We start from the raw sequence: 27,070 nt of genomic DNA, 5'->3' as shown, positions 1-27,070 counted from the left end.
GTGGGGGGTAAAACAGTGAAAGCACCCTTACTGTACTATGAAAACTCTCCCATCAACTTACTGGGGAGAGATCTCTTGAGCAAACTAAACATGACCATATCATTCACAGGGAGCGGCATCGTATGTTCAACGCCAGGCATATGCCCCCTCCGTATATTAGCAGTAATACACGGCCACACAATAATAAAAGAGATCAGAGGGGTACCAAGAAATGAGGAGATGTTTGTTGAAGGCATGAGAACATTGGCTCTCATAGTACCAGAACTAAAAAGGGTGGAGTGGAGAATCCCAGCCGAATTCCTTTTTCGTCCCATAGCAAGCCCTGACACTGCTCTTGGGGAAGTACTATCGTTGGATTTGCATGCAATACATGTATCAGCAAACAGAATATGTGTGATTGGTATTGACATGGAAGGGTGTGAGTGGCGGACAGTATTGTGTACAAATGCAAATATCCCGCTGAGAGAGCTCTCGGACGAGGAGCTATTTTCTGACACTGAAGGAGATGGTGAAGTAGTGATGGAACTGGCAATGCCCTGCGACATTGTAGTTACAGCCAGACAAACTAAAGTTGAACTAATGGCGGTAGTAGGAGCACCGCATACATTTTTTGATGAAGACATGAGTTCAGTACCCGCTAACTTATGGACTAATGGCCCCCACGATGTAGGGTTGCTACATGAAGTTCAGCCTGTGGTGATAAAAGTAAAACAAGGAGCAATACTACCTCGGGTGAAACAATATCCACTGTCGCGAGAAGCAGAAGAAGGGATCAGAGAGACAATAGAAGCACTGCTAGCACAGGGTATAATAGTGCCCTCAAACTCCCCATGCAACACATGCATTTACCCAATCAAAAAAGCGAAGGGGGGTTCATGGAGGATGATACAAGATTTACGCCCATTGAACGATGTGGTAATGAAGGAGTTCCCTTTAGTCCCGAACCCGGCGACAATACTGTGCAACATTCCAAAAATAGCATCACACTTCACAGTAATTGACTTAAAAAATGCGTTCTTTTCGATTCCCTTGGCAGAAGAGAGCAGGTACTTGACAGCATTTACATTGGGAGGAAGGAGGTTCGAACACTGCAGACTACCACAAGGATATTGCGAGAGCCCAAGCATATTTAACAGGGTACTACATGAAGATCTGGGGAATTTGTCTGTAGAAAGCACAGTGATTCAGTACGTTGATGATTTATTGGTTTGTGCACAGGATGAGGAAGAATGCAGACAGGACTCGATAACACTCTTGACATTATTGGCAAATAAGGGGTACAATGTGGACAAGGGGAAGTTACAATACTGTCTGACGGAGGTCCTATACTTGGGTCAGTTGATATCAAAGGATGGCAAGCGAATTATACCAGACAGGGCACAGGCGATTAGAACAATTGGGGAGCCCAAAACAGTAAAAGAGATGCAGAAATTTCTGGGTATGTGTAACTATTGCCGAGCATGGATATTGGACTATGCGGCGTACACAAGGCCCTTGCTACAGGCACTGAAAGAAGCACAACAAGAACACAAACACATAGAATGGACAGAGGTGATGAACACAGCATTTAACTCACTAAAAGAGCTGATATCAAGCGCTCCAGTACTAGCAAACCCAGATTATGGGCGCGAATTCTTCTTATTTTCACACTGCAAAGGAACATTGATGACAGCAGTACTGACACAGAAAACATCTTTAGGGCACAAACCACTCGCTTACTATAGCGGCACCCTAGACGCAGTAATGCAAGGTCATTTCGCGTGCGAGCAATCCCTAGCTGCAGCCGCGTTCGCAATTGAAAAAAGTGCCACGATAGTGATGGGCTGCCCGGTGACACTGTTTGTGGAACACTCACTTTTTGCAATATTAGAGCGAACAAAGAGCACATTGACAACACAACGCGCCACAGCATATGAGATAATACTGTCCAGCGCTAACATCCATATAGTAAGATGTAAAACAGTGAACCCAGCCACATTCATCACAGAGGAATGCACTGTAGAGGACATGCAAAACCACAACTGCGCCACGTACACAGGTGACGAAAGTAAGGATCCAGTGATTTTTGAAAATGCCCTGACCGAGGGTGAGGTGTATTTTGTGGACGGGTCAGCATCAATAGACATGGAGACAGGAGAAAAGCATGTGGGTATGGCAGTGGTACGATTAGAGGAAGATGAATATGAGATACTAGTACAACACCGCCTCCCATCACACTATTCAGCGCAAGCAGCAGAACTAATAGCGCTAATAGAAGCATTGCATGCCGCCAAGGGGTGCGCAGTGACCATATATACAGACTCAGCATACATGACAACAACAGTTCACGGTGGGTTGGCCCGGTGGGGGCGGAGAGGGTTTCGGCGAGCAGACGGAACGCCAGTCCAGCATGCAGAATTATTGAAAGAACTGATTGAGGCCCTGCAAGACCCCACGGCAGTGGCCATCGTAAAATGTCAAGCTCATACCACAAATACAGATTTTATATCTTTGGGGAACGCGGCAGCAGACGCCGCTGCCAAAGCAGCTTCATATCTACAAAAAGGTGAAATAGGAGAGTACATGTTGCACCACACAGCAAGCCAAGAGGTCCCCACAGGATACAACATGATGTCCACACAGGAGATAATAGAGCTGCAAGAGGGAGCTAGTGCAGAGGAAAAATTGCTGTGGACTAAGAGAGGATGCAGCAAATCACCGACTGATTTATTGTGGCGACAAGAGTTCAGGAAAAGTGGTAATGCCAATCACGCTGTTAGAAATAGCATTTCAACAACTACACTTTCCTGCACACAACACAAAGAAACACATAATGGCAGAGATACAAGAAGATTGGTTTACACCTTGCCTCCAGGAACACGTCACAAGATTAGCTCTAGAATGCACGACATGTCAAATTTACAACTCAGGTATGACATTGCGTACACTAAGGGGTACGATACCAAAACCAAGTGGCCCATTCAGAGAGCTCCACATTGATTATGTAGACATGGGAGAAAGGTGTAACGGGGCTCGATACATGATTGTGGTTGTATGTCCATTTTCGAGGTGGGTGGAGGCAGGCCCTTGTGCCCGCCCTGACGCGAAGGGCGCCGCGAAGTTCCTAGTGCGGGAAGTGTTTCCGCGCTGGGGAATTTGCGACGTTATTCGCTCAGATAACGGGACGCATTTTGTTAATGAACTCTTTAAAGAAGTGACTACATTATTGGGAATAAAGCACAAATTATGTTCGATTTATCATCCTCAAAGTAATGGCGTCGTAGAAAAGATAAACGGCCTGTTAAAAAGCAGATTATCAAAACTTTGTTTTTCCCTTAAAAAGACTTGGATGTACTGCCTGCCTTTGGCCTTGTTTGAGCTACGAAACCAGCCAAGTAAGGATCACCATTTGTCCCCGCACGAGATCGTCACGGGAAGAAGAATGCACACAGCGCATTCGCCTCTCCGTGAGCGTTCTGATGCACACAGAAGCGCAGCTATTTTGGGGGAGGAGTTCACAGAATACCTGCGAAAATTGACACGGGCAGCGCGCGTAATTTCAAAGCAACTAGCCCCCCCCTCGACAAGAGAGGAGGGGAACGCGACTGAACCAAACGGTTTGCCTGAAAAACCACTACAGCTAATGCCTGGTGACCTTATATATGTTAGAAGTTTTGTGCGGAGGTGGAACGCACCACGCTTCCATGGCCCCTATGAGGTAGTGTTTTGCACGCCTACAGCAGTAAAGGTTAAGGGCCTGCGATATTGGGTGCATTTGACAGATGTACGTAAAGCTTACAGCGCTGCGGAGAGTGAGGTGCAGGATGAGGCACAGGCAACAGCGGACGATGAAGTTGTGCGGAATGAATGATTGGAATTTTGTGGGCTTCATGAGATGAACAGTGAACACAATTAGCGCGCAACAAATGTCCTGGACTAAAGCATGTACACATGTATATGTAAATTTTCTTTTTACAATTTTTGAAAGTTTTGCGTGGGGTTCTTTTTTTCCCTTCTTGTGCTCTTTAAGATGTTTTTATTATTGTTGTTTTTAAAATGTCATGTTTTTTATTATTTATATATATATATAGTAAGGTACGAATAATATTGACTGAAAGCTACCTTGTCTGTCAACAAACCCCCTTCCTCACCCAACCCTATATTTTATCACCGAAACGTCACAATGTGGAAATGCTTACATGTTTGTATTTAATGAACTTTTGTGTCTCAAACAGGATTTATCATGGCATCGAATGGGCAGCCTGCAACTAATAGATATGTTAGATTTAGAGAAATGTTAGTGGCTAGATTAACATATTCATTTGAATGTGGTTTATCAATGTGTGCTATCGTGTTCTTCATCTCAATGTTTTGTCTGGTGTTACACTGGATTATAGCGTTCATCTCTACCGAGATGAACGAGGGGGGAGGGGGGAACAACACCACCCTTGCTCCTGGAACGAAAACAATTCCGACTGTAAATGTCAAAGACGGTGATTTCTTGATCTGGGATGGATCACACTTTGTGTGGGGATACTATACTACACCACCCACTGCTGTCCTCTCACAATGGAGAACCAAAAATGTAGATAATGACACAATGTCCCAACCTGGCACATACAACAACCACACGATCCCTCCCGCCCCAATGTCAAACAACGATCTCTTGTTTATTAAGGAGGATGGAAAAGTGATTATGATGACAGAACACAAGTCCCTATATGAAGAATTAGAAAAGGGGGGTGGGAGGGAGGAAGGGGGGCCTGGTTCTTCACCTCCTATAACGAGAAGGTACAGAAGAAGGGAGAAAAGTAGGCGGAGAAGAGAGACTGGTGGAAAAGGGTATGATGAGTATTATGGGCTAGGGTTAGACAAAATGGAAGACCCACGACACCCTCACCAAGCAAATAAATGGTATGCAGATATGAGCACAACAGCTAAACAAACAACCAATGAGAGCTGTTATGTCTGCTCACTTATCCCCCATGCATCAGGCACACCTAAAGTATTGTTGCCACGAGAATTGCCCATTGTGGATGCCCAATGTCTCCTTCATCTCACGCTGTGTAGAATAAAGAACACTTTCCAAGCACACGATGTCTCTTTCAGAATGGTACAGAACAACAAAACGTGCTATTCGCAAGCGTCTGGAGTGATCTGCCTTAAAGAACCTTTCTTTGCAATACAAGGGACACTGTTTTCCGAAAACAAATGGAAAGACGAAGAAGTGCTGTGCAAGGCAGAAGCACTGAAGGGTGTCCAACCGGAAAAGTTGCGGTGGATGGAAAGAACGTGCTTGCCAATATGGAAAGAACACATCCCTAAATTAACATGGGTAACAGCGATGGAAAAACCCTTTAAGCTACAAAGTGAAATACAAAACGAACTATGTTTCAAGGGAGAAGGAAAAATGGCAATGGGAACGAATAAGAACTGTAACAAAACTCTCACCATCCCAGATATGAAAAAGGGAACAGCAGCACTAATGGACACCTACTGGGTATGCGGAAACAAGGCGTACCTGCACCTTCCCCAATCATGGAGTGGTAGCTGCTCAATGGCCACTTTGCATTCAACACTAATGGTGATTCCCGAAAGCCATATTGACAGAAGTAACATGGTGAACGGAGGCTCGAACCAGAATGCAGCGTCTCCAACTACACAAGCGCACCTTTATGTCCTGTCTTCCGGAGGGAAAGGAGAAGAGCTTTCAAGGAACAAGCGAGCCTCGAACTACATATCACAAGCATCATCTGATTTATTGGCACAGATCCCAGACAAGTATCGCCTGTTCAGCTCCGTGGAAACATTCTTTGCTTCGCTAGTATCAAGTGTCCAAGCAAGAGCAAATGCAAAATGGCTCCAGATCACACGGTGGGAACTGATCCAGTTGGCCAATGACACTGAAGAAGGGTTTAACATAATAAAGGTGGAACTACGAGCTCTGCGATTAATGACCATGCAGAACAGGTATGTTCTAGACCTGTTAACAGCAATCGATGGAGGTGTTTGCCGAAAAATAGGAAGTGCATGCTGCACGTTCGTACCTTCCGAAGACGCAGAAAATGGGTCCCTGTCCCACGTTATTGAAGCAGTACATAACCTGGGCGAGAAGATGAAAATGGAAGGTGGAGCTGAGGATAGCTCGTGGTTCGACAATATCTTCTCTTGGGTTCCCTCATGGCTTGGAGTGACAATGAAGTTCCTGATACCAATAGTGGTGATCATCCTTGTGATGTTCTGCCTGTGCCAGGTGGGCCTCCGATGTTGTGCTAATGCAGTCCCTAACGGTGCAATGATGATGGTGACAATGGGCAACTCCGGTGGTACAATTAAAGCAACACAAGAAGTACATGTGCAGACAGGAACAGACAACACCCCCAGGTACCAGTTAGTGCCTATGTGCCGTGACAAGTACATAGTAGATAAGCTATGGCACACCACGATTAAAGAACCACGAGACGTAGAACTGGAATGGTATGAGGAGGTCTGGGTAGATCTGGAAGAAACTGGCGACTGTATATATTTGACATGTACACCAGACGAGTATGCTAGGAGAGGTGAGAGCTTAAGGGGGGTGTGCAGAGCATGGATGCCCATAAAAGGAACCCCTGCATGGGATGGTGCAGTGTTAGAGGAACAAGAATGTAGAAGATTAGAAGAGCTAAAGAAATTCGTTACTTTAAGTAACGAAAGGGGGGAAATGTAGGGGAGGAATGGCCACGAGGCCCTCCTCACCTACAGCTCCCTCCCCAGGTGAGGACCATGGCTCGGTGGGAGCACCCTCATGCCACCCGGGCCCAGGTGGAGGAGGGTTCACCCGCCGACGACATTGCCCACACGCACCCTGTCCTTGCATTTACCGAAACTTAAGTTAGGCCTAGACGCCATCTTGCACAGCAAACATGGTGTGAGTTCAGCACACTGTAACGAGGCCCCCACCTTTGGAGGGCCTTTCATGCATCTCTGCCGCCTCAGCAGCCCTGGCAGATCCGCTGCGAGCGCGTTCCCATGAGAAAGTCGGAGATGAGCTAAACCCGAGATGCCAACACGGCAACATTATATTAGTAACAATGTGATATTGCACCCCGTATGACCCGGACCGCAAGGCCGGGGCAACGGGGAAAAAGCTGAAGCATCACTATCTGAAGAAGGTAGAAAATAGTTCAAGTATTGGTATTAATGAACTACCTCTGTTTAAAATGTGAATGAACCATAAAAATGTAACGTTATATGATATCCCTCCAGGTCTGGACTAATGCTGCTATAACCACGGAGAAAGATGTTGACCAAACGTGTAACCTCTATTTGTAAAAGTGTTTTTCAATAGTATGTAGAAACTTGAACTCATATATGTTTTGAATCACCCAAAGCGGCGAGCATCAATCTCTGTAGGCCATAACCTAGATATCCCTCGTATAACGTCTAATGTACATACAATACGCACACAATGTAGCGAACATAATGTTAGGTAATGAAAAGGTACTGGAACCGACTGTATTAAAGAAATGTGTAACGAAAATGAAATATATATATATATATATGTGTGTCTGAATAACGTTAAAATAAGGCAGAACAGTATAAAACTTCTGCATTCACTGATCAGCAACGCACGAGGAAAATACCTTTGTGAGTATATGCAAGGTCATTCCCTCTCCCACCCCACCAAGCCTGCCAGATAAAAAAGCTAAGACTTGTGCCGCGCTCCCTCACCTCCCCCAACCAGGCTGGCGTTACTTCAGAGAGTCAGAGGCCCCGGCGCCGCAACCAAGGCCACAGCCCGCCACCTGTGTTATTTACAGCACGGTAATAAACCCACGGATGAACCCACTGATCTACCAGCACCCTCTCATAAATCCCACGAACCCCCCAAGAATCCTGACCCCGTGTAAGGACGACCCCCATCATTGGGACAAGACACAGAGACCCATCTATATAATAACTTCTAACGCAGCAGACAGACATGTATCACTCGGCCCAGGTCCCAGAGCCCCGTCCCGTGACCTAAAATACCGGTCAATAAGACACAGGTAAATCTCACCCCAACCGACAACCACCAGACCTCTCACAAGGTGCATTCCTCATGTGTTGTGTTTATTTTATAAGATAAGCTGGTGAAGCGATTTATTAATGAACGTAAATGTCATTTTCTGAATAACTGTAGTGTGCATGGCCTAGGGCAAATGAGACAGGAAAGGTATTCGTCATTGTCACAGGCTGCCCCAGCACATCAACACCGCACGGATGACCTCCAGCCGGCCTGCCAGGCCCAACCCAACCCACGAGGCTGACCAGTGACGTCGTCCCGCCAAGACCAACCCCGCGGCAGCAACACCTATAGCTAGTCGACACCACCCAATCCCAATTGACTTGTGCCCCCTATAGTGTTTAGGTGTTGATGACGTTTTTTGTATTAGAAATACGCCTGTCTTTGCTAATGTCAGGCAGAGCGCTCTCGTAGGTTGCAGAGTTCTTTGCATGCCTTATCCTTGGATAAACTCCCACTTACGCTCACCCGCACTCTGTCTTGGTCTTATTCCCACTACGGGAGAGTCCTTTATTGCCTCTCATTGCGGGGAGGATCGTGCTGAATTGGGGGCGCTTCCTTTCACCTCCCTCATCAACGAGCCCATTGAGGATTCTAACCTCTTCGGGAAAGCAGTGCATGAGGCTTTGGAAACAGCCAAGAAGGAGCATGAGACTCTGAAGTCTCTGCAACAGATCACACAGAAGCCTTCCACCCAGAGGGGTAATAACTCGGCGGTCCTTTCGAGGGCAAGCCTGTGCTGGCCAAAACAACTACGGCAGTGGAAACTTCAACTCAGGACAAACCTCTGGAAACACTGTACTACCCAGCAAGGGGGCAGAAACGCATCAAAGGCAGAGGTAGAGGCCCCAATCCCAGAGGATCCACAGCCTCTGCTCAGAAATGACCACCAAATCCAGGTCCCCTCCCATGTTATCTCAGTCGGGGGGCGATTAACATCTTTGCTTTTGGCATGGGAGGGGATAACTTCAGACCAGTGGGTCATAAAGACGTTTGCCCACGGTTACTGCGTGGAATTCGCCCGACCTCCACAATTCAGTCCGCTGTGCTCACGGTGCCTTTTCACCGGACCATCTGGAGATCCTGAATCAAGAGGTGGAAGACTGCACACAGAGTTTGGTCCCCTCAAGTAGCGTCCAACCATGTAAACCTACTGGAGCTATTAGCGGTGTTCAAGGCTTTGAAGACGTTTCGGGTGCAACTGCAAGGGAATACAGTGCTGATTCTAACGGACAGCACTACAGCCATGTATTAATGTATTACCTGAACAAACGGGGGGAGGCACTCATTCTCCAGGGCTATCCAAGCTGTCCCAGAACATTTGGATATGGGCTCTCAAACACAAGATGTTTCTGTTGTCTCAATATGTTCCAGGGGAACTCAATCTTCTGGCAGAAGTGCTCAGCAGAGACCTTCCTGTGCCTGAAGAATACGAATGGTGGCTACACAAAGACATCGTGGCCAACCTCTTCGCAGAATGGGGTTTCCCAGAAATCGACCTATTCGCTACTCGGAACGCCCATTGCCAAGACCACGCATGCAGGTGCCCCCAGAACCGATCCAAGGGGAACGGTCTCTAGATAACATGGTCGGGGAAATTTGTCTACGCTTTTCCTCAGACTCCCCTTCTCAACAAGATAGTGCACAAGATGCACCAGGAACCAGTTACCATGATACTGGTGGTCCCCATGTGGGCCCCCCAACCCTGCTTCGCTCACCTGATGGAAATGTCCCTCTCCCCGCCAGTGATACTACCCTGCCCGTACAACATGTCTCGGGACAGGGGTGAGACCCTACACCTGTGTCCACAAACTCTGAACTTAGCAGCTTGGCTACTGAGGTCATAGTTTGGATACCTTCAGCTCCCTCAGAGGTGCACGGACATACTAAGGGAAGCTATAAAACCCAACACACGTTATTGCTATGCCCGCAAATGTACGCGTTTTGTCATCTGGTGCAATTCCAAGGGCGTTAATCCCATCGATTGCTCACCCACACACATTGTGCTGTACTTAAACCATTTGTTGGGCACTGGGTTAGTCTTCAATTCCCTAAAGGTTCATCTGGCTGCTCTGTCAGCCTACATCACATTACAACAAATAGTGTTGTGGTGGAAAATACTGGTGATTTAAAGCCTTTATGGAAGGGGTTAAGAGGATTTATCCTCCCATTTCTCACCCGACCCCTGGATGGGATCTAAATGTGGTTTTGACCAGGCTCATGGGAGCTCCCTTTGAGCCTATGCATAAAGCAAGTCTGAAAGACCTGACTTATAAAACTGCCTTCCTAGTGGCTATCACTTCTATCAGAAGGGTTAGCGAACTACAGGAGCTTTCTGTTCTAGACCCCTTTGTTACAGTCCACAAAGGTAGTTCTGCGTACACATCCCAGATTTGCGCCTAAGTTAATCTCAAAGTTCCATGTGAAGCAATCGATCGAACTGCCCACTTTCTTCCAGAACCCTACTAGCAGGGCCGAAAGAAGCCTACACACACACACTAGATGTGCGCAGGGCAGTCATGTTTTACCTGGAAAGAACTAAACCACTGAGGAAAACAAGAGTTCTTCGTTTCAGTGGCAGCTGGTAGAGCAGGGGATCCTGTCTCTAAATCGGCAATCTCAAGGTGATTTGTCAAATGCATCACACTGTTTCTCTCTTGCTAAGAGAGAACTGCCCTTCAAGCCTAGAGCACATTCTACTCTGGGCACTGTGGCATCCATAACATTCATTGCAAATGTTCCCCTTGAGTCCATTTGCAAAGCGGCAACCTGGAGTTCTGTACACACCTTTACAAAAAAACTATTGTCTGGACACTCATTCTAGGTCTGATTCTCAGGTGTTCACAAGCAGTATTAAGATATCTTTTCTCTACTGTTCCTTCTCACAACCCACCTCCAACTCCGGTTACTGCTCGCTAGTCTATGCACAGCGTGTGATTCTAAGCAGATTAACAAGCATCAGAAGACATGCATTACTTACCGTAATAGCATTTCTGATGATTGTATCTTCTTCGATTCACATGCGCCCTGCCCTCCCTACCTCCCCGCTCGGGGTGGAAGGAACATGGACTGCTTACTTTCTCTTTATGTGCTCCCTCACGGCAGAAAAAATAAAATCGGAGGGACCTCGGCGCCTGAGGGATTTTGGGTACACTACACGTCACGATAGGGATAGTGTTACAGACACGCCTATGCCGACGTCCCCTTTCAGTCCCCGAAACACAAGATGCAATACTCTGCGGTTACCACTGGATGTTGAACCATATGCACAACATGTGAATCTAAGCAGATACAATCATCAGAAATGCTATTATGTTAAGTAATGCATGTTATATAATTTTTTTACCCGAGAAGAGTAAAAACGTACCACCTCATGGACAAAGCTAGGCACTTTGAAACCACTATGTTGCTGATTTAGTAGAGATGAATAATAAAGTTGAAGAGATTCAATCTCCTTTTCAGATTTATATAGGTTTAGAGCATAGTAAAAGAGCCTGTAGACTCTTGTACTATGCTTTAAGCCAAACTTAACGTGTAATGTATTACTAAGGCGATTTTTGTTTTACTTTTCCTGCTTTGTACATTTGACCTCGGTGGTGGCGTTTTATGAGAACAAACCATATATCCTTATCTATTGCATTAGGTGCTTTTTCAACTGAGATATTGGACCTTTTTAGGTGATGTACCTGCACTGATGAAAGCTCTTTTGATTATGGGAGAGTAACCATTTTAATTGTAAATGGTTATTTTATTGTAAATGTTTGTTTTTTCTATTTTCTGTTTTGTTGTAATGTAAAATGTCAGGAATTTGTGAAAGGTTTTAATGTGTTTGTTTTAAAACATTAAACATTCGTGCTACAATAAAATACAACATTAAATACATAATCATCCGAATAATTATCACCTTAGAAAAATAATTATGATCATTTACTTATTGTTCGTTTGAAACGCTCCTATTGTCAGTCGCTTTGAGGGTCCCCAAGTGGAGGAGGGGGCGAGACATGCAGTAGAAGGGAGGGCTCAGACTGTTCACAGCCATGGTACATGGCAATTTTTTTATTGTGGGGAACAGGGCAATAAGTCGAGAGCAATTAAAAGCAGGATGTACAACAAATCAAACGGGGACAACCGTGTTGGAATAAGTGCAGGAGAAGGTAAAAGACTTCCATCAAGTTAATAATACATAGTTATAGATGGGCTGATCGTGGTGCTCGTTGTGGTGACGTCAAATACTCGCAGAATGTGACCGCCAGACACCGTGCTCGGAATCGCGCGTCTTTTTGAAGAAAACTATTTGTAAGGATCCTGTGGAATTTCAAAGGGTTCTGTTTACGCCTGACGGCGAGTGGTAAATTGCTTCACAGCAAAGCACCGGCAGTTTCCAAACACTCAGTTGGCAAAAGCAACCTAACAATCCAATGTAAAGGAATGCTATTCAATGTAATTACCCCTGATTAAGAAGTGTTGTCATGTGCATGTCCATCCATCACTTTATGATGTTTTTTTGAGGCACATCTTTGAGGTAACTGCCACTCGTCTCTGTACATTTGACTTTTTTGTATTTACTCCAGAGGTTGCATTGAAAGTAGCAATTCCAGGATCATATGTTCTACAGTGAACGTGGAGAGGATTCATTCGTTTTTTTCATCAGGATTCATCTTTGCATCCACTGTAATAACCATAATCTCTTGGGAAAACGTGTATATGAAGTTAAACCTGTAATTGAATCTTTCAGTGGCACAGCGTTACTGTTGCCTTTCTTCGCATATCACGTTATATGTATTGACCCACAACTCCCTAATTAAGGCAGGTTTTTTACATGATCTGCTACTAGCCACATCTTATACTGTCTATGCCTGAAGGTTCGCTCTGTGGCCTGCTCAGTCATTAAAGCAGCCCTCTGGATGACCTCTGCATGTACCACACTTTGTTCTGTTAATTTATCTTTACATGCAGCCTTCTACTTTCCTCTTTCTTTCTATCAAAGAGGAACAATTATTGCAAAGAAAAATAAGCATGATTTGAGCTGCAGCCCCCACCCAATATCGCACCGATGCTTCAGTCACTCGTCATGTTTGTTTTTTCTTTGCTATGTTTGAGAGAACTGCAAAGGGGAAAGAATACTTCTAAGAAAAATGAACACATGGGGAGCTTGGAGCCCCTGGCTTAACAAAAGCCCCATTGACCTCTGAGTGCAGGGTTTGGGGGCAATGAGGTGACCAAATATATGCTAAAAAGACTGAATTGGTAGTTCATCAATGTCTGTTGCACTTGCTAAATGCACTTTTATTCCTGAAAGGAACACACAAGCCCCAGATGCAGCACCCGGTCTCCCAAGCAAAACCAAAATAAACTACTTTCGAAACTACACTTTCAACAATAGCAGATTGTGTTTGACTCTAAACCTTGCGAAGGGGCACCCGACTATGGGTGGAGAACAAACGCACATCCTGAATGCAAAATACCTTTCTGGGACCTAATAATTCCATTCAGACTGTGCACGTTGTGAGTGAGCATGAACGGGTCAGAAGTTGCGCGTCACATCCACTGACACCAATAACAACCTTCTGTGACCCCAGTGTCTTGGAGAATTCCATAGTGCAGGGGTCTGCAACCTTCAGCTCCCCATATGGTTTTAACTACCACTCCCATGAGCAGTCGTCATTCATTATGCTAGTTGGGGCTAATGGGAGTTGTAGACCAAAACATCTGGAGAGTCAATGTTTGCAAACCCCTGCTCTAGCGAAATAGAAACCACCCAAGTAAGTACATTTTTTAAATAATTTATCAGCAGCATATCTGCATGTTTGTTTTCTATGTAATTGAAGCACCGACTTTGATCTCGCAATTGTTGTACATGGAAGCACTGCTGCTTAATTGCAAGTGTAAAAGGCTCCAGTGCACTTTTTTCTTTCATCGCGTTGGCATAGTGTTTGTCATGCAAAGGTGCATTCAACTATGGCTTGACCTAGTGATGAGGTTTCTAAAGGAAACATTTGATTTACTCCGACATCCCATCCTTCCATACTTTGAGGAGTTTCCGCTTGCAGGGACTGGACTGCAGCATTTAGAGGTGCATACGAAAAAATCTCTCAATTTTGATTGGCTGCGTATAAGCGCATGCAATCATGCCCCACCAGTCCTTTTCTCTGAGCCAGATGGGAGGATGATTTATCGGTACAAGCTTTGCATGAGTGGGTAATGGGATTGCTTGAATTACTATCTCCACACTACAGAACCCTGTGGCAGGGGTCCTGTTTTCACAGCCATGTGATGATTGAGGTGTTCCTTTGCAAAAGTACTTCATGGCGGAGATCCTCAAGGTTTGGCTAAAACCTAATTCGGGCTCATTGTTAACTGGGTAATTGATGGGCATTGGTCTCTAGTCCGCGTGTCTCGCCTCCCTCCCTCTGCATTCATCTTCGGTGGCAGTTAACCTACTGTTGAGATCCCCAGAACATGTTGAGAACCTAATGTGTGTCCCCAGAATAAAAAATCAAAAAAATCTGGCTGTACTATATATGGATTTCAAGACCTTAATTTGAGGAGATTAATCATCATTGTCTTTGCATTTGATCCCAAATGAACAGTAGTATATGATGTGACATCACATAGGTCTTTGCTATGCTGCAGAGGCAAATGAGGTTGCTCAAGATCTTTCACAGTTAGCAGCTGACCAAGTGACTACCTCAGCAAGATTGATGGCTATTGGAGTTGACAGAAGGCGGCAGGCCTATTTGCGGGCACAAAGTTTGTCACAAGTGTCCTGGACAAGATCGTGGACCTTCTTTTTGAGAGAACTCGCTTCTTTCACTCTTCGAATGATGTGGAGCTTCAGAAAAGAGAACCTGCACTCAAACGTCTAAGTCATTAGCACCCCCGGTTAAGCCGCCTCAGCAGTCCTGGATCTGCGCAGCCTCCTTTTCTGCCCTGGGTTTTTAGTGAACTCTGAGTAGTCTTCCTTGATGCCTGTTGAGAGGCTGACCTTTTATAGGCTTTGTATTTGATACTACCTAGCAACACTAAGATAATTCAGGGCCTGATCGCGGCTCTTTTTTTCCTGAACAGCTCAGCAACCACAACCTGGTCGTTCTAGAGGCTCCTGGGTCTAATGGACGCCTGTGTTCTGTTGGAGGAGGCCCCATCTTTACCTAGCATCTGTCTGGTCTCGAGCATCTCTGGCTCAGTCAGTGGTGTTACAGATTCCACCTTTATTTTAATGTGAATTTCAAGTGGTGAACTGACTGCTCCAATCTGATAAGGAGAGTGGGGTTTGGTAATCCCCTCCCTTCCTGGACCATCACAACACACTCCTCGTTGTTGGGCTGAGTAGCAACCCTCGGCGACTTGTAGCACACAATCTGAGGAATTCCACACATCAGTTGCTCTATATCAACGTTTTGGAGAGTCGAGCCATTTTCAGTGCCATGAAAGTATACATGCCTATCATCAATAATTCTTGTGTCCATGTCCTCACGGATAACACAACTTCTATGTTGTACCTGAACAAGCAGGGTAGAAACAGCAACCCCCCCCCCATCCCGTTTCTCTGGCAGTGGGGCTGTGTGACTAAGGTCTTCATGCTTGAGTGTTGGAGAGAATGATGCGTGAGAGGTGAGTATCTTTTTTTTTTTTTTCTTCTAATGGAAATGCCTATGGAGAAACTTTAAGAATTCACAGCAGGTGGTGGAGACCAATAGGATTTCAGAAGTCCGTTATGTCCAGTAGAGGGACATGTGTTAAATTGGTGGTAGAGGAGGGTGCTTGACATCGGAAGACTTCCCAATAGGTTGCCTGTCTTTTCTAAGGCAGTGGAGTGGTACGAGTCAATTGCATGGTAGGCAGTGCAAGATATTGCCAATGTTTCCTAACCCATGGTAGCTTCTTGGGAGAACTTGTTTATTGGGATAAATCTGAATAATGTTACAGGCCAGTCTTCCCCAAAAGGAAAGGTGTGAAAGATTAGAGCACTTTCCTGTGTTGCCCGAGATGGAGGGCACTGTATCTGCTGCTGTTTTGGGGTGAAGGGCTGAACAGTGAGCCACACAGAATATCAATAGAGCCTGGCATCCCCCCACTGTGATGGGAAGAAAGTGGGGTACGTGGACGCAGATTGAGATTTGGTGCCCAGCAGAGAAGTTGCGTGTTACAGCTTGTAGTGATTGGACAGATTCAGGCACATGTCAAATGTATTTATTTATTTCATTTGTAAAGCGTGCACAAGCCCTGGGGCATCAGGGCGCTGTAGAACCAGTGACATGTGTTGCACTTAACAGACATTCAATATTGGCTCTAAAGTTCTCTGTTTTATTTATAAAACAAGGAGGAAATATTATCGCAGAAAACCTGAGATCCTGAATTTACCAATGTTGGAGCGGAAAGATCCTTGACTGTTTGTTTCAGAACATTTACAGTGGATTGAATGGCTGAAGCGTGAAATGAGTGCTTTACTGCTTTCAATGCGCTATGATGCGGAGCAAGATGCTTTTTAAAACGGGCTTTCTGCAAAGGTTTACAGTTGGTCCACCATTTGCATTCGGCCTGCCGTCTGAAGCTCTTCTGTGAACCAGGGAGCAGAGGGACGCACAGATTTCTTCATCCATTTCAAGGGTGGTAAGCACTCGACTGCGGCAGAATGCTCCATCATAAGCTGAGAAATTGGTGCGGGTGATGGTAGTGGGCCATCGGCTGAAGCTCTGCAACTGGACGAAACTTGGTTGGCTAAAGTAGTAGTTCAACTAGTCTCCAATTTCTTAGCAAAGATTTTGGACAGTTTTGACAAGCAAAAGGTGAGGCGAGCACAAGCTCAAAAGGGATTACAAAATGATCCGACCAAGTCAGAGCTGATAAAACACACACGATGAGCGGGAGCAAAAATTAAATCTAGGGTTTGTTCCTTAACGTGAGTAGGTCCAGTGACCAACTCGCAGAGTGAAAGGCTTTCCATAGGCTAGAAAAGAAGAATCTGATGTGTCTCGATCTCGTTGTTGCCATGGAGAGGTCGGTACATGCGATGCCGCAGCCGTGTCGCCACCCCCTGGGTATGCCGTGTTGCAGCGTCCAATTGGTCACCATGGAGACTATGTGAAATGTTTAGAGGCGCACGCCCGCGCAAGTCTTCAATTTGCTGGCAAGACTTCAGTGAAGCAGCAGGTGAGCGTCCACGTTACATGCCCCGGTGTGTTTCTTACAATCACTTAGTAAGCACTGACGTAATCTTCTTATTTGCTTAATTTCAGAGCTTGGATTTCATTTGAAATTGAAGCACTCGTGTAACTCAAATGAGGTAACTATATGCATATTTCTAGCACACGCTACGATTGATATCACGTTGGATAGCGCTTGAAATGTTTGTTTTGTACTTTACAGAGTTCATAAAGATTGACCGCTTGGTCAAACAAAGGTATTCATCATTTTTGCCTTTCATGATTCTTTCACTAAGTATGGTGTTGAACTGCACAATTTATACCATGTACCATCATTCTTTCTTCATATTTTTTTTACATGTACTTCTCCATGCACCCAATTGGGTATGTATGACATTTATTTGATCACTGCATACAACAATGCATGATATTGGTTTTATTTATGCCATCTTCTTTATGAACTGATTCAAACTGTTGGATAACTTTGAACATGATTGTAATGTTGAATGCACTTATTTACAATTGTACCTGGTAGGGCTCAGCCTTGATGAAAGAGAATCTCTCCGAAATGCATTGGCTTAAGAGCTCTTTCCGATGAGGCAGCAGCTGGCCTACCCTACTTTTGCTATTAAAATAAAAACAATTCGAAAGAAAAGCCTAAGACTTGTTTTGTAACCCTTACATTACTTGGAGAAACCATTTGCATGGTATTTCAGAAGGGGCATTCCTTATACTTACCTTCCTTCAACTTTCCGGTAACCCCGTAAGGGGAACAGAGTGAGAGCAACTGGCTAACTGTGTGGTTTCCACCCAGTTTTTTTCAGTGTTAAAGATTTTAGATCCTGCTATCTTTGGATCTCTTCAACTGGTCTGCTCCTCTAAATATGTTACTTGATTAGTAATTACAGCATAATTCAGAATATTTGTCACCTAGTAGTGCTCATCTCTTTCCTTCATCTAGTCTCTCAGTCTCTGCCCACTCTGGGATTCTTTCAGTCTTTCTCCACTCTGGTGCTATCCTTCTTCCTCCCCATTCTGGGATTTTCTGGGGCTCTTCTCTTTCTTACTCCCCAGTCTGGGGCACTTGTTTTTCTCACTCCCTACACTGGGGATGTCCTTCTTCCTCCCCACTCTGGGGTTTTCTCCGTCCCTTCCAACTCCGGTGCTCTTCTTTCTCACTCCCCACTCTGGGGCTCTTCTCTTTTTCTCTTTCGCCCGCCTCCCTCTGCACTGGATCCACAATGTACTTCATTTGATTTCCTCATGCAGTGCTCCTCGGGAGGGGCATTTATCCTTGTCGGCTCTTATGTCATCGACGTATATCTGTCCAACGAGTTGCTCACTTTCCCAGCATTGACCTAAAGCACACATATCCCTTTCACTCCCTTTTAACTTAGGGTTTGTGCCCGTTCGGTTCTCTTAGGCTCTCGTACTGATGGCTGCTACTCCAGCCTTGATATGCTGTGTTCATATCTCTCTCACCTGGGTCGTGTCCATTTCATTTTCTCTGGCTTTCGTACCTTTGTCAGTTTCTGCAGTCTTGGGAACAAATGCTCATAGCCCGCGCTGGTGTCCTTGCATAGCAGAGTGTTCGCTTCCCTTTCGCCTCTCGTCTCGGTGGCAGAGGAACTTGCCTTGTGGCGCTCGGGGACACGGGCTCCTCTCCTTTGTCTGGTCTCGTCGTCTATTGCCAGCCCAGCCCACCATTGTTCTTCAGTGGTCTGGCCACCAGGGAAGACTGTTTTCTTTCTGTGTCTGTTCTTCTGCTGAGCAGAGCTTCTTGCTTGGCCAGAGCACCTGCCTCTCAGTCTCCAGCTAGCGGGTCTCGCTTCTCCCACACCACTGCTGGCTCCACGGCTTGGCGTAGCTCTGCCACTCCAGGACTTCGTCTCAGAGGCTCGCCTCCGAGTATTGATGACTCTCCTCCCTCCATAGCAGTAGCTTTTCCATTTGCAGTCCGCACTGCTCTTCTGCACATCATCAAAATAAAAGTGTCGTCTTTGATTATGGCATTCAGACGATGTTCAGCATTACCCTAAGCCAATAGCGTACACGAAGAGTCTTTGTTGGTAATAGTTATAAAAGGAGATATCAAAATCTCTCCCGCAGCCATATCGTCAGTGTGTTTCGGATTCGGAGTTCCTTATTGGAATGGTGAGTCCTTGTCTCCAAGAGTGGAGTCACTCCTAGTGAGGTCCCACTTGCCCAGAGCCCTGGTAGGGTCTTGCTTAGTGAGTTCACCTCCCTATCCTCAAAGGGGTTGGCTCCCCTCGTGGGAGAAGGGATGAATTGTCCAGATTCGTCACACAACCAAATAGAATTCTTAGGGTATGAGCTCTCTTCTACAGGTATCCATATGTGTACCAGTATAGGAAAGACTCTACTGGAATGGAAATGCCCAAACACTGTAAAGGCCTCAATTCTATAGGCGGTTTATCCAAGACTTGCATCCATTGTGTTGCCACTCACCGTGTTGAATAAGGCGACAACACAGTTTACCTGGAACACCGCTGCCGAATCCGCATTCAATACCCTGAAAACAGGCATTTACATCTGCACCAGTGTTGCAACACTCTGACCCAGACCATCCATTTATAGTGGAAGCAGATGCCTCTGCCTTCGCTGTATAGGCTGTTTTATCGCAGAGGTGCCCTACAACCACTTGCACCCTGTTTCCTATTATTCTTGAAAACTGTCCCTGATAGAATGCCTGTATGCTATTACTGGAAAAAGAACTTTTGGCCATAAAGGCGGCCTCTCAAATTTCACCATCATTCTAAGAAGCTAAACGTACTGACCGCAGGGATCTACAGGCCTACCGTGAAATGCACCAATGCCAGACAAGCACGCTGGCATCTGTTTTTTTGCCCTTTTGATTTCCTATCGACCAGGGACACTACACGGAAAGGTGGATACACTTTTCGTATGCCTGGGGATGAAGGGGCCACCCCAATATTGCCAAGACCCATTCTGTCCAGGCAACAGTTTCTTTGTTCCTGCACGGCAACATTGGGAGCGGCAAATAAGATTCTAGCCTGGCTCCTGACCAACCCGAAGGACCTTGAGGAATACAACATCACTCAGCAAGACTGCCTACTGTTCCTGCAAAACCGGCTCTTTCTCACCAGCCCTGAAACACATAATGCAGCTATGTTGTTGCATCGTGATACACAACTATTGGCCCATCCTGGTCAACGGAAAACACTGGATCTTCTCGGGCGTTGGTGGCCTCACATGAAAAACAGTCATTGATTACGTCCTCTAGTGTCCCATATGTCTGCAATGCAAACCTCAACCAGAGAGACCTATTTGAGTGCTACAACCCATTCTGGTGCCACCCAAACCCTGGTATGCCATAGCAAAGGACTTCATCGTAGAACTCCCCAGCGCCAGACTGCACAGACACAGACGTCTCTCGTCTGCGTACAATTCAGAGCGATGGCCAGACCGAAAGACGCTTGAACACTTCCTCAGGTGTCTGTCTGTAACACCAAAGTGATTGGCTGTCGGTCCTCTCTATGGAATTCAATTCAGCAACCAAAGTTTCTCTATTCTCTGCACTACACGGCACGTATCCTAAGAATACATCTTTCTATACCCCCGACACCACCAGGGTCCCAGCAGTAAGGCAATGAATAGATAACTTCAAGAACCTTCACCTCGGTGAGAGTGTGGCTAGCAGTCATGCCCTCGGTCTGTTACAACCCCCGCCCACGGGTTGTTACTTGGAGGCTCTACTGTTGCTGGCATTTTTCGAAGCTCGGCAGGCGAGATTGTGGTCATAGGAGGTGGCACAGGATCAGGCGGCACAACACAGCGGCAGTGGTCACCTACTCCATGGGCGCCACCATTACGCCTTCAGAGCGCATGCATGGACGACCAGCTCCATGGCATCACACATGGGCCCTATGGCTGGCGTATGTTGTTGCCACAGCAACAACGCAGGAGGCTCAGCGCTCTGGCTCAGTGGCAACATGGGATTTGAACCCTGCAGTGACTGTAGCCGGTGTGTCTTAATACACTCTGTGTCTCCTGGCGCTGTTCTTGTTTTCTCCTGTTTCCTGCCTCCTGGATACTCTTGTCTCCTGTGGACGCTTTTCTCTTGCTACTTGGCTCCTGCTCTCTGCCTCCCTGTTTCTGTGCCTGCCTGGTTCCTCAGCTTTTCTTGCTTCTGCTTGTTTTCTTGCTGGGCTTGCCCCGCTCGTGCTTCCCTGCCCTGGCCTCTGCCTCCACTTCCTTCAGTGCCCTCCTTCTCCTACATGCTGCTTGTGTTTGAGCTGCCTTTGCATCCTGTCAGAGCTATCTCGATCTCTACCAACCTGAGTACCTCCTGCCTTACCTTTCCACCTCAGAGGCACATCATGGCTTCCCGGTACAGAGCTTGTCACTGTCACAGTAATTAAATCCAGGAACCTGTACCGTGGTGTTGGGAGTCAAGTCTCTGGGGGCCTGCCTAGTGTCTGCCATCCACGGGGGGAGGGGGGTTTGGGGGGCTGAGATTGACTCTGCCAACGCTTAAGCAGCACCAGCTATTCTGGATCACCTGCTAAATGCAAGATCCGGTCTAAGGCATTCACATTGTACAAGTCTGCAGCAGCGTCGGGATCAGGTATTTGACACTCACAACTATTCACCTCCGCCTGCATGGTCACCAAAAGTTTTTGCCTCGATACATAGGACCTTACAATGTAACGCAGATTATCCTTTTCCGATTTGTTTGGCCTTACCCCGATCCAGGCGGATACATACCTTTTTTCACATGCCCCTTCTCAGTTCCTGCCCTCCTACAACCTGTCTCCTCGTCCTCCATCGTATCTAGTCCAGGGCTCACCAGAGTATGAGGTCAAGGCATTACTGCACTTGCGTCTCTTCAGAGGTATGATCCAGTATCTCGTCCACTGGAAGGGATATGGCCCCGAAGAACGAACTTGGGAACCAGCCTCTCACATACACGCTTCATGTTTACTGGCTCAGTTCCATCGGGCTCTTCCTTCTTGCCCTTGTCCTTCTCATGCCTTGCGCGGGGTGGTCTGTTGTGGGCCACCTGCATCTAGAGCCAGTCCACACCTCAATCCAGTGCTGGAGATTGCCTTGCACACTTCCCGGCAGCCCTGGGGACCGGCATCAAGACACACAGCATTGTACGTAGGCGTACTACATCATTACCTACCTGGAAGAAAAAGCTCCTGCTTCCGGACAGCTTTGCTTCTCAACAAGCTTGCACAGTTGTGTGGTGTTGCTGGGTGCTACGTCTTTCTTGTATTCTTTCCCATGGATTTGACCTCGGCATGCTCCTTGTGTACCTTCTTGGATCTCCCCTCTCCGATTAGGCATTTTGGTTGTGCTTGCCTGGAGTTTTGGAGCTCAGACCATCCCTGGATTACCTTTTGCGATTTCTGGAACTTGGCTTTTTTACCTGGTCTCTGGATCCTCTGCTCTCCCTGGATTGCCTTTAATTTTAGTACTCTGAACCTTTGGATTACTCGTCCTGTGTGGAACCCGGATTGCTCTTGGCTAGACTGACCCTTCGTCCCTGGATTATTTTTTGGGATCTTGGATTTCTGGTGTAGTGTTCTTGCTTGGTTCTGGATCTTTGAGACCTTTTTTTGTTTTTCTAATTGGCTTGACGGAATCTCTCCATGGTTTTGACGAATCGCGCAGAAGTACCTATCCCATTCCCCCCTCCCTTCTACACTTGCATGTTCTCAACACTCACAAGGCATAGTAGGATCTCCCCAACCCCACCCCCACTCTATTTTAATATTTATTTTTTTCTTATGTTTTTTAATTGTTTCTCATCCTCTTGTCCCCTCCCTGTTGCCCTGTGGGTGCTTTGAAACAGTATTTACTTCCTGTATGAGTGCCAAACAAGCGAACAATAAATATAAAATAATACAGAACCGTCTCTGATGTTAAATAAGCTATATGGCTGAAAAGGGAAGGCAACAGGCCTGGATGGCCACCCAATTAACTTTTTCTCTGCGTTTATGGCCGTCCTGGCACCCAAGTTAATGCAACTGTTCCGGTGCTATATCTCTGACAACTCCCACTGTTCCTTTTTTGGGGCAATGATGTATGTTCTACCAAAACCAGAGGGGGGGGGGTCACCGGGTGGTCAAGAACTATAGACCCATCTCCCTGATAAATGCATAGGCTAAGAACTTTATGAAAATCCTAGCCTTGAGGTTCGATCCTCTCCTGCTCAAACTAATAGACAAAGATCAAGTCGGGTTTGTAAAGGGATGTCATCGGTGGCGAACACTTGCTTGCTGCGTCACATCATTTATACGGCAAGGAAAACAGACCAGCCATGGGCGGCTAGCACATTAAACGCAGTGGAGGCTTTCAACAGGGTGGGGTGGACTATTTTAGAGACTGCTCTGAGTTGGCATGGCTTTGGGACGAATATCTCATTAATCACCACCCAGTACCACCATCTGAGAGCCACAGTATGTTGATGGCACCTTCTCCCCATACTTTCCGTTGTACTGGGGGACGGGAGAGGGTCGTCCTCTTTCACTTCTCTTGTTTATATTAGAGTTTGAACCCTTTCTGCAGCAAATGAGGGTTAACTAGACATTTATTTATAGCATTGTATGGTTAACAAAGTCAACTTTTATTTCATACTTCACAAATAAAAAACCATAAAAAACAAGACTTGGGCTGCCAACAAGGAGACTAAACAAGTACCCTTAAGTTTTACAGTTTTAATCTGCCCTTCATAGAGCAACAGCGATGTCCATCTAAAGTCGTTTAATGATATCAATGATGGTGACAATCCTTTTCCAGAGTTTAGTCTAATTATACAGTAAAACAAATTATACAGGCTTTGTGGTACTCATGAAAATATTTCAGAGGGCTTCAGCCAAATAGTTCCCTTCCATACCAGCAGATCTGTGCTTGTGTCCATAGCTTCAGTATTGTAGAGCAGTCAGTCAAAAGATGTTTAACAGACTCCTGTGTGCCTCCCCACACAGATGAGTCTTTCATTCCCCAGAATGTTTAACCACGCTCCAGTTATTTCCAGAAATTAGTTTTAATTTTAAGTAATCCCAGGCTAGTAAAGTTACCCAGAAAGTGGTGAATGTAGCTGCAGGTAGCTTCCCGATCGTAGATGCATTCAAGAAAGAAAAAAGCATTGGTTTTAGTGGCTAAGTTAACAAGAAGTTGCTCCTTGCCTTGCACGTATTAAAGAGCTTTCATGATTTTCCTATAATGAGGAAGACTGACAATCGGAACGGTGGGCACCCCCACTCTGAAGTGCAAAACGTCTGCATATGCAAATGTCATCCTGGCCCTTCTAGAAGACCCTCAAAGCTCGCTGGATCCCTTTGGGGAGGGGCACGGGGGAAGATTGAATGTTGATCCAGTGTGTCGGGAATATAAGCTTAATGTGGTGAAGACGGAGGATATAACCTTGAAAAGGTTCTGCTTCAAAGCTCACTGTGATAACACTGGCCTGCTCGGTAAACATTCATGAATCAAGTATTTGGGCATACTATTCTGTAATATCAACCACATGATCAAGTTGAATGCTGATGCAACCATAACAAAAATTGAATCTCTGATGTCTAAATGGTTCCAACTCAGGCTATCGTTGTGCGGCAGGATGGACACCGTTAACATGTCTAGCCCTGTAGTCTTTTATCCCCTCGCCATGCTTCCTCTAAGTTGGCCATCGCATTTTTTTCAGTCCATCGATATTAAGCTGACTCAATTCCTGTGGAACAAGAGCCTCCCACTGCAAAAATCTCAAAGGGAGTTGGCTTCCCACATTTTGTCGGTACTTTGAGGAGTCAGACATGAGAGACGGACACATAGGTGGAGTTTTCTTGTAAATCGCCATTCATTAAATAATAAAGGGTGAGACAAATGCCTAACTTTCCCTAACCTAAGTAATCAAGGCTGAAGGAAAAATGACCTAGTGTATGAACAATGGCTTCAACTCAAAGTAGAATCCACAGTTCTTTTCATCCAATATGCCCTTTGTTGGGAAAGTGACTATCTCCGTTTCAAAACGTTTTCTCACTCTTAAGACAATTGTAAACGTTTTCACAACCTCTGTTTGGCAGACCAAAAGGACTTTCTTCATATTTCAGATCGAAATGTCAATGGAAAAAAGTGATTTTCTCAAAAAGACTGATCACCTTCTATCACATTGCATTTCTTCTTCATACGCAATACCTTAGTCAGGATGGATTATACAACAGTAACTTCTTCATAAGCAATACTTTAGTCAGGATGGGTTATGCAATAGTTCTTCAAAATACAGAAGTGGAATTGCCACTTTTTTTTTTACCACAGTCGCACTACTTCAAATCTTTTTCCTTCTCAACTCGCCTGCCAGGACTAACCACTATTTGTCCCTTTCCTGGTATACTCGGCTGCCAGGATAAAGTTCCTACTACTACGACTTGTACTCTGTGAGACTTGCACCAAACCTTCCACACTTGACTCTTTAATGGGGAAAATTGAACCAACACCGACTTCTTGGGTAAGTCTTTTGACTTGTAACACAATTGGCTTACAACTATTTCACATTTATGCTTTCCAAAACAGCAATGATTCTCACATTGATCTGTTTGCCATAGGCATTGAAGGTTACAGTTCTCCCCCTTGATCCGTCCTACAAGGAGGGCTTTTCTTCTGCCGACTCTGATCTCTGGCTACACAAGCTATTGTCTTTTAGCAATGTGGTTGACAACTTTCTTCCAATGTATCTGGGACTGCTACATTCAAAAGGCCTTTATGATATGATAATTTATTTATATTGCGCTTTACATAGGTGTTTCAGAGCGCGACAAGGTGAGGGAGGGGAACGGGAGAACAAAAACGATCTTACTAGGCCCAGTGATATTGGGAACACGCAAGTGCATGGGAAAGGGGGAAAAAGTGCATGGGAGGTAGAGAAGTGGAAAGTGCGGAGCAGAGGAGAACTGATAAATAATAAAAAATAAATGGATAGTAAAGGAAATAAACAGTGGGTGTGCAGCCAGCAAATGGCAAGTGCTATGTTTACGGTGGCAGACTGGGTCTATCAGGTAAGTGTAGAAAGAAAAAGAAAGGGAGGGTGGGGGACTGTATGGGTACAGATGATTGTAAGGGGTGGCCCAGAGGCAGTGCAGGAGGGTGGCAGGGTGGGCAGGTACCTGGGCCCAGGGAACAGAGGGTGGCCAGGTGCACGGTGCCAAGAGAAGGCACTTCAGCTTTCTTTGGCTTTGACAAATCAGATTATAGTCTTCCCTTGGTCAGATATCCCACTTTGGAAAACTGTATTCACTTGATGTGGTATGATATGAGAAGTCATTTATAACGCGTCTGTACACAAGTGTTTCTAGGCACGACAAGACGAGGAGGGGGAAACGGAAGGAGGACAAACAATTGTCTTACTAGGCCTTATGTCATTCAGATCGCAGAAGTGCCCAAGGGGCTTTGGGGGGGGGGGGGGTGAGGAGAAGTGCAGTTGACTCAATAAGTGCTGCCAGATTGTGGCTCTTAAGTGCAAAGAGAAGGGGCTGTTGGGTTACAGATACAGACACAGACCCTTAAGTGCAGAGGGAGCCAGAGGCAGAGAGAGGACAACTGGACATGCAGGAGCCTGGGCCCGAGTTCAGGGGTGGCCAGGTGAACAGTGTGCAGAGCTATCAGGGACATTAGCAGGGGAGGGGAAAGTGGAAGTGAAAAGGCCTTTGAGCTGCTTCCGGAACCGGAGGTGGTTCTGCTCAAGTTTGAGAGGGTTATGGAGGCTGTACCAGAGGAAGGCCCTAACCGAGGAAAGAGATTTGTCCCCCCATTCTGTTTCAAAAAGCATCTGACCCTCAGAGAATTGGAGGTGGATGAGCAGAGAGCTTGAGAAGGAAGATGTTTAGGAAGAGAAAGTTGGAGGTAGTGTGGTTTC

The 27,070-nt window shown here is 45.9% G+C and overlaps 1 protein-coding gene across 11 annotated transcripts in view; it reads left to right on the top strand.

Annotated features, from left to right (window-relative positions):
* FBXW2 (F-box and WD repeat domain containing 2) overlaps nt 1–27,070 on the top strand; it is a 434,117-nt gene that overhangs the window by 36,479 nt on the left and 370,568 nt on the right. The window contains exon 2 of one of the 11 annotated variants that reach the window (XM_069609485.1): nt 4,215–6,830. The exons of the other annotated variants lie outside the window; for them this stretch is intronic. Within the exon in view, the coding sequence (XP_069465586.1) occupies nt 4,223–6,688 (2,466 nt within the window). The 5' untranslated portion in view covers nt 4,215–4,222 and the 3' untranslated portion in view covers nt 6,689–6,830. Of the gene's footprint in view, nt 1–4,214; nt 6,831–27,070 lie in introns of those variants that run through there. 11 annotated transcript variants of the gene reach the window in all.

The sequence above is a fragment of the Ambystoma mexicanum genome, chromosome 8, assembly GCF_040938575.1.
Source record: "Ambystoma mexicanum isolate Mex_15411 chromosome 8, UKY_AmexF1_1, whole genome shotgun sequence".
Classification (NCBI taxonomy): Eukaryota; Metazoa; Chordata; class Amphibia; order Caudata; family Ambystomatidae; genus Ambystoma; species Ambystoma mexicanum.
This window is presented reverse-complemented; position numbering and strand designations above follow the sequence as displayed.